The 8,000-nt window shown below is 37.5% G+C and overlaps 1 protein-coding gene across 1 annotated transcript in view; it reads left to right on the top strand.

The window, feature by feature from the left end:
• The first annotated feature begins 764 nt into the window (after positions 1-764).
• Positions 765-8,000, top strand: part of LOC149098353 (dehydrogenase/reductase SDR family member 7-like) — an 11,813-nt gene continuing 4,577 nt past the window's right edge. Inside the window, exons 1-4 of the mRNA XM_089277833.1 lie at positions 765-1,271; positions 4,092-4,285; positions 5,867-5,913; positions 7,567-7,686. Coding sequence (XP_089133959.1) covers positions 4,111-4,285; positions 5,867-5,913; positions 7,567-7,686 — 342 coding nt within the window. The 5' untranslated portion in view covers positions 765-1,271; positions 4,092-4,110. The remainder of the gene's footprint in view (positions 1,272-4,091; positions 4,286-5,866; positions 5,914-7,566; positions 7,687-8,000) is intronic.

Genomic DNA, 8,000 nt, shown 5'->3' with positions numbered 1-8,000 from the left:
GTTAAATGAGTTGTTTCATCCTTTCGAAAACTTTGTCGGTGTCCGTTACATTTTTCCCTCTTACTTTCCAAGTAAGTTAAACATTGACGTCTCTCGCAGTTGTTTTGCGCGCGCATTATGCCATCTACAGTTGAATTTCAGTATGATTTTTTCTACGGATACGATAAAAGCTAGTTTGTCAGCTGGAAGCCGTTCACAGTTATTGCTTAGCGATATGCTGCTTTTCTTGTAATCCCGGTTTTAGTGCAGGCTCGTAATTTTAGTGCGAAATTTGTTTCGGCCACAATAGGATTTTTTTTAAGTCGCACGCTTGGTAGGGTAGTTAAGTACGTCACTAGTTCCAACCCAAGCGCGCGCCTGGCGTTTAAACCATGCCTAAAAAAGAAGGCATCGTCCTTAACTGCCCTTCAGTAATTTTCTGAGCATTTTCTTTTCTGATGCAAAAGTGAAACGGCTAAGAAAATGTAAGAAGTTTCAATAAAAAGTCCCTAATCAGTACTTCCTGCGTACTATTCGTCAGTCTGTTGTCTTTTGCAAAGTTTGATGGCACTCCCGGCAGCGAAAGACACAACTGTCCCGCTATATCTGATCTAAACATGCCCTACCCTATTAATTTTTCCCCTAACTTTCTTGCATCCTGTTAATTTTTTACCCAAATATCCAGTATCCTGAAAACCCCTAATAGGGCCTCACTGATGAACTGAGAAAGCTGATCAAGATACACAGATCATAATCTTTTGACTTGATAGTGTCTATCGTTTTCCCTTTTTTTTTTTTTTTTTTTTTTTAATACACGACCCCCCCCCCCCCCCCCCTAGTTAAGACACAGAAATGCGTAAAATGGCTTTAATGTCGGTTACATTTTCACTTCCTACCCACCCTACCCCTACCTGTTGGAATGTGCATTTGTCAAATGTAACGCAATCTGTGGAATAATGGCGGATGCACAACAGATGAAAACAGAACTGAGCTTAAACGAGTTCTTGATGAGAATCCTCGATTAAGAGGAGGATTTTAAAGGCTGCTAACAGACTTCTGGGTCAGTTAGGATCTCAGCAAATTGTTAAACTTCTTGTAAACGGCGGCTTATGAGGCGAAAGACAAATAATATTGATAGATGTTATGAAGCGGGCTTCGGAGAGTTGAAATCTGCTTAACCGTGGCGATGTCTGAGAGTGATTTCGTACACTAAGCACCGAAAATGTGGCTGAAACATACTGGAAATATAACATGAGGCATCGTGGAACATCCAGTTGTCGACATGTCGCGAGGTAAGTGGAATATATCATTATTTTCTCTGTGCATCGTTATTTTCACGTTATTATGCTAATTAGGACGGCGGTCTTTGTTGACAAAAGCACAGCTTAAACTTCTTCTTCTAACATTTTACAGTTTTAACTGCCCCAAAATTTTATTGCATGATTTTACAGGTGAGACATTGCTCTTTAAGTGGAGGGTAGTTTTGGGATCTCAAGTGATGTACTTTTGGCGATATTTTCCTTTAAACTTCGCCTTTTTTATGGCGCTTCATGAGTAGTCCGAAAGGGAAGAAATTTAAAATTCTGTAGAAAAATCAGGTGATGATCAAATTGCCAAAACAGCCTCTCAATGTAACAAGAAACATTTGCTTGTCTCGACTAAAGTGTTTTTACCCGGATTTAGATCGTTTTCTTTGTATGGCAAATTGTCAAAAATGTGCCCTAAAATGGCCGCTGAAAGCCCTCTTAGAGGGGCAAAACCAAGATGGTGGCCCCAGCGCTAAAATACCAATCGAATTGAACTGAAAGTTATATTTTTGTGAATCACTTATCTAGACCATTCATCTGAGAAAGTTTGAGGAATTTGATTTTTTCTGGTCCAAATGGCCATAGTTGAAAATTACAGAGGGCGCCTCTTAAATGCAATTTGTCATGTCAATATTGCATGTATAATTTATTAACCAGTCCCAGTCTACAGAAAATATTCCTTCATTAAGATTTGTAATTTTATTTTAATTTGGATGCCACTTAGATAAAGAAAGGACTTTAATATATCACCATATGAATAAATTATCACTGTTTGTTTCACATTAAATCTGCTCCCGCTTTCTTTCATTTCTGCTGATTGAAAACAATAATATTGAACATTTTTGTATGACTAAAAATTTTATTTTTTTTGTAAACTATATCACTGAGACTGTTCCAGTAACTTAGGCATCTTACCATGAGTATGATCCAAACAATTAACTAAGTTAACTAAACCAACACATTCTGTTTAACTCATTCTATCACATGATATTCTCTACATAATACTCTCACAAAGTATTTACAGCAGAGCAGTTTACCGTATCTCGTTAGAAAGGACGCAAAAAGTACTTTCTGGAAGAAAAGGTTGCATTGCCTTCATGGAAACTAATGTTTCTTTCACAAAAATTTCACTCAGTAGAACTTTATAGGGAAAAAAGGTTAAAAATCTATAGCGAAACAACAAATTAAGTCAAACTACTCTGCTGTTCCAATTTGATGCTGAAACAAACCATTTGTCTTGATATATGAGTAAAGATAGCAAATGTATCTCGAAAGCAGAACGGAAGTCGATATTCTTCCGAGACGTAATCAGAAGTATCGCATTACAGTCACCATATATGCAAATTAGAGTCAAGCTTTTTGACCTCAAAGAAAATGCTGCAAAACAATTGCATTTACATTTGGATCCCTGTAAAGTCACCCAACCGTCACATGAGCTCTACGCCACGTAGGATTACTCAATACAAATAAGCGATCCGAATAAACGAGATGCCAAAGGTAAAACTGGCGATCGGAAGGGTATATAACACTGGCGTCGAATTCCTAGAATGTTCAGAATTTCTTACGATACCTTCTGAGTTGTTTTTCTCCCAAAATCCATCTTCAGGATCTTTTAAATCATGTTCAATTTGTCCTAGATGAGAATCTCGGTCATTTCGAAGTGAATTCATTTGATCACGTTAAAATCATCATGCAGGCCATATTACTGCATATTGTAATTGGAGAGTATTTTTGATCTTGAAATGCTGCTTGAAGATGGCAAAATGCAAACTTGTGGTTGGGAGACCTTGAAATGCTGCTCAAAGATGGCAAAACACAAACTTGTGCTTACAAGAACCTTGAAATGCTGCTAGAAGATGGCGAAACACGAACTCATGGCTGCAAGAACCTTGATATCAAGAATTCCATGTACCCAACACCACTCTTACTAGCCGTTTTGTGAGCCTGCGTTCCTTGTGCTACATTACCCGAGACCACTATGTGCACCTAGTTTCATCAAATCGAGAATGCTTCGCATACTACCAACACATTTCTTACTTTTTTGAAATTCGTTGTATGTATACACGCGGGGAATCTTAGAGTGTCGGCCAAAACCCTGCGGGGGAATAACTTTTGTAGTTAAAGAACTTCAAATTCTGCAGAGTTTTTTTGATGGAATATTAACAATGTCATTATTTCTATATACAGAGTACAATACTTAGTGTTTTTCTTAAACTCTTGCCCAAGTGCATTTCTTTTAAAATTTTTTAATTTTTTTACAAAAAATTTTAATTTTTTAATTTTTTATCACAGACTAGCGAGCAGCACAAGGGAAGACTTCCTGTAATTGTAAGGTTTTTGGTTTATTTCTGATGCGTTTCGTGTCTATCTGAGACAATTAGTGCTAATCGTCACAATGGCCCCCAAAATATAACAACACGCAATAACATACATGTATGCATTAAGCAATTTCTTGTAACATCCGTTTACAGCCTGTTTCAGCAGTTATTCACTTCCATGGGAAGTTAAACTTAGGCACGTTTATGTGCTACATGTGCTGTTCAATGTTAGTTGTAATCATTCCCTGAAGAAGTCTCAGATAGACACGAAATGCCTCTTACAACTAAAAGAAGTTTTCCTTTGTGCTGCTCACTAGTCTTCATTAAAAAATAGCACAGTTAACATTGATCGCCATGTACTGAACTGTTGTTACTTTAGGCACCTTAATAAATATCAAAAAGTAAAATCCACGAAAACAGTGTTCAGCAGATTAACATGAGGCAATAATGAAGCACTGGTACCAGTACAGTTGTTTTCTTAATGTAGGTTGACATTCTGGTGAACAATGCTGGTGGGTCACAGAAAGCCTTGGTGGAAAAAAACATCATTAGAGGTGGATAGAGCACTTTTGGATTTAAATGTTGTTGGTCCCATCTCTTTGACCAAAGCAGTTCTCCCACATATGATTGAACATCATGAGGGACAGATTGTGGTGGTGAGCAGTATTGCTGGAAAAACTGGTAATTTTAATTCATTTGTTGGAATGAATAAATTTAATGAGTTTTGGGTTTTATAAAATATTCATTAACTGCAGGGGTTAATAATTTATTGTTAAACTTGTTTTATAAATTTAAACTGAAAAGTCTTGAAATGAGTGGCTGATGACATGACTCCTGACTGACTCACTGACTCACTGACTCACTGACTCACTGACTCACTGACTCACTGACTCACTGACTCACTGACTCACTGACTCACTGACTCACTCATCCACTCACTCACTCACCCACTCACTCACTCACTCACTCACTCACTCACTCAATAGGCCCTTTGCACAATACGATCACATGGTATAACATCTGCCATGCTGGATAGCAAACTGCACACTGGGAAATCCAAAACAAAAAAATTTTGTGCCTGAGTGAGTTAATAGCTTCTGTGTGTAAGAAGTCCCAGTGCAAAATTTGCCATCCAGGGTGGCAGATCTTATATCATATGGTTGTTTTGTACAAAGGGGCTATTCAACTGACTGACTGACTGACTGACTGACTGACTGCCTCACTGACTGACTGACTGACTGACTGACTGAATTATGATGGTACATCAAAATGTGGAAGTATAATTCATGTAGTTTTTTGTCAAAACGTCCTTTGAATTGTCAGCTTCAATACATGTACTTTAAGGTCATTCCTCACATTTGCATCGTGCATCCTTACTGCGCATAATTTATGGCGTCATTAGCGCGCGCTCGTGCACACGCATAGTGAAAACATGATGGATTTACCTTGATGTTGAGCTCCGTCAGCTAGTTGAAAAATGGCTTTAGCTCACCAATGAGCACGGGCACCCGAATTTTTTTTCCAGTCATTGTAATCAACTAATCATAAGCTTTGCATGAGAAAAGACTGATCTAATTTCTATTGCTGAAAATTGAATAAATAAGAAAAATAGCAGATACACTGTGGCCTTTTCTATTTTGCAGTCGGTAACCACGTCAAGAAATTTGGTTTAAATTTTTAATCAAGGATTTAGCTTTCTGTCTGAATCAAACTTAAAATGTTTAGTTGTGTCCGACACAATGTATTGACTGTAGTTTAATGTGTATTCTTATGAGTCTGGGCTCACAAAGATTTTACAATTACTGGGAATGCATTTTTATAAATTAATGAGCATTAAATAATGCCAAAATGGGGCATTTTCAATGCCTCACTGCTCCTTGATGAGCATGGGCACCCCCTTTTTTAATTTCAAAATTGAAGTTGTCATATGACAAATATTCAGTGGACAAAGTTTGAACGAAAATCTATGGTCACTTTTATTTCAGAGGAATTACCTTAACAGTAAGTAGCTTGACAGGTCGAAGCTCTTGAGATTATTGATGACCCAATTTTAATGCTAATTCTGAAAGTTAAAATAGGTATGCAGGATCAGCATCATTAAAGCAATGACATCAATCCTGTAGAGCATGAACTTGTGATTTAATGATTTGCAGTTAAAGGGGTTACCCCAAACTTGCAACTTGATTTTCAAGAAGATTTTGTGAGTAGATCTGTGTTAACACCAGTCTGATAGCTATGTATAAATTAAATTATTCTTCGTAGAAGTACCTTTTGCAGCAACTTATGGCGCGAGTAAACATGCATTGCAGGTATGTAATTGGTATCGTGAAGTTCTGCAACCATTGTAAGCTACATGTAGAAATTACTAGCACTTCTCAACACATGGCTAAATCACACTTTTTTTTCTTAATTTTTTTTTTCTGGCGGAAGACTGTCTATTTCTTGTTTTGTCTTCTGTCCAGTTTTTAACTCTTCCGGTCTTCTTTCTTTTCGTCCTTCCTTCGATTCCTGTTAACTTTTTCTACATCCGCTGGCCAATATATAAAGCAATTGCACTCTCTTGCAACCAAGTTGAAAAGATTTATTCACCAAGTGGTTTGTCTCTGTGGCAATGTCTCTTATTCGTGGATCGTTTCTGCACGGTCTACGTGCGTATGTTTTTTGGCTTGAAGTTCTCACTGTGAAACCAATTCAGTGCTGTTCAATGGAAGTAGTACCCTGTATGATTGACCTGAATGTAACACCAGGATACAAGTTGCATTTAAGCTCGGGGAAGACTTCAAGGTTCATCCTCCTCAATTCGATTGTAAGGGAAAGTCATCATTGTTTTTCCTTTGCAATCCTATCTGACACTAGTGGTAACTTAGGGCTTGACAAAGACTAGCATATTTTGAGCTCGAAATCGATCAATGTGCTGGACAAATTCTCGAATGATTAAAGCTCCAGATGATTTTTTCATCGGAAAGCAAAGGCTGTGTTTTGGTGAAAGTCTTTTATAATGCTTTTTAAGCTTCGGAAGGCAAACGCTGTGTTTTGGTAAACGTTTTTTATATATATATATATATATATATATATATATATACACATATCCATTAATAAGAAAAAAAAGTGAAAAAAGATAATTTTGTGTCCTGGAGGATTTGATCTCCGGGTGGCCTCTCGCGTTTCAGACTACCATCTACTCAACTTTGCTACATCCACATTGAAGGAAAATTGGTGAAACATATTCATTATATTGGTTTCTACGGAAACATCGGGTTGTTAGAACAGCAGGCTCACGTGAAAAGAGTTGCGAGAAAGTCATACCAATGGATGGCTGTTTCCAGCTTATCCTTCAAGTAAGTTGTTGCTGAGCTCGTTCGAGTGGAAGTGAATTGTGGTTTTTCTGGAAATGTTTCTCATTCGTACATTTGTGGATGTTTAGATGTTTGACGGTGGCATCATTTGTCACAAACTCAATGGAGCTGGAGTAGCAGGAGAATGTACAGCTAATCTATTTTTGAACAACTTCGTTTGGACATATGCTATGAATGGACTTGCGTTATTTAATTAATACAAAAACTCCATTCTAAGCCTTTCATAAATCATTATCCAAATTTGATTTTGTCTTATATGTCCAAGGAAACAAGAGTATTTGAATTGAACCTCATAAGGTTCAACAATTGTTTGAATGGCACATAATCAGGTTGTGTCTCAAGAAAGGCTTAATTACCCACCTGACAGACTAGACTTGAGTGAGGGGCGAAAACCAAGCTTGCTAATAAGTCTCAAGTCAAATGGAAAAGTTTGAAACATGTATGAATTCTTTCAGAATTTATATGCTTGCTTGATCCCACAGGAAACAGTTAGTTCTGTTTCGCCTCAAACCTCTGGCTAGTGCTCTCTAATGGCTCTGTCTTGGGAACAACGCTAAACCTTGGCCAGAAAATGCATAGTACTTACTGCCATTATCATTTTGGTAGGGCTACTTTGATACTGCACGGCTGGAGCTGGCTGAGCACAACATTCATGTACAGACTGTTCTGCCAGGACCAGTCAAGTCAAGCATCTCTCTTCATGCTTTCACTGAAAACATTGATGAGGTAAGAAAACAGATAATGTCTCTTAATTGATATCTATGCAACTTGTAATCAATTGTGTATTTTAGTACCAATTGGCATAGAAAATACAGCCAAATAGAATACAGGAAAGCCATTAAATATGCTCAATGGTATCAGACAACCAGCTACCCCATCATGTGCTGCATTGATTGTGTTGGACGCTGTATTTTCTATGACATGGTATAAAATGGTTATGCAATACTTTCTTGTGGTTTACAATTGTGGAATATGCCACTTGTTACTTGTGTTTTCTTGGTATTACACTCTTGCCTATAGGCTTCTGTGTATAGAGAGAA

Source organism: Orbicella faveolata, unplaced genomic scaffold, assembly GCF_042242905.1.
Source record: "Orbicella faveolata isolate gen_17 unplaced genomic scaffold, um_ofav_v1 contig_46, whole genome shotgun sequence".
Classification (NCBI taxonomy): domain Eukaryota; kingdom Metazoa; phylum Cnidaria; class Anthozoa; order Scleractinia; family Merulinidae; genus Orbicella; species Orbicella faveolata.
This window is presented reverse-complemented; position numbering and strand designations above follow the sequence as displayed.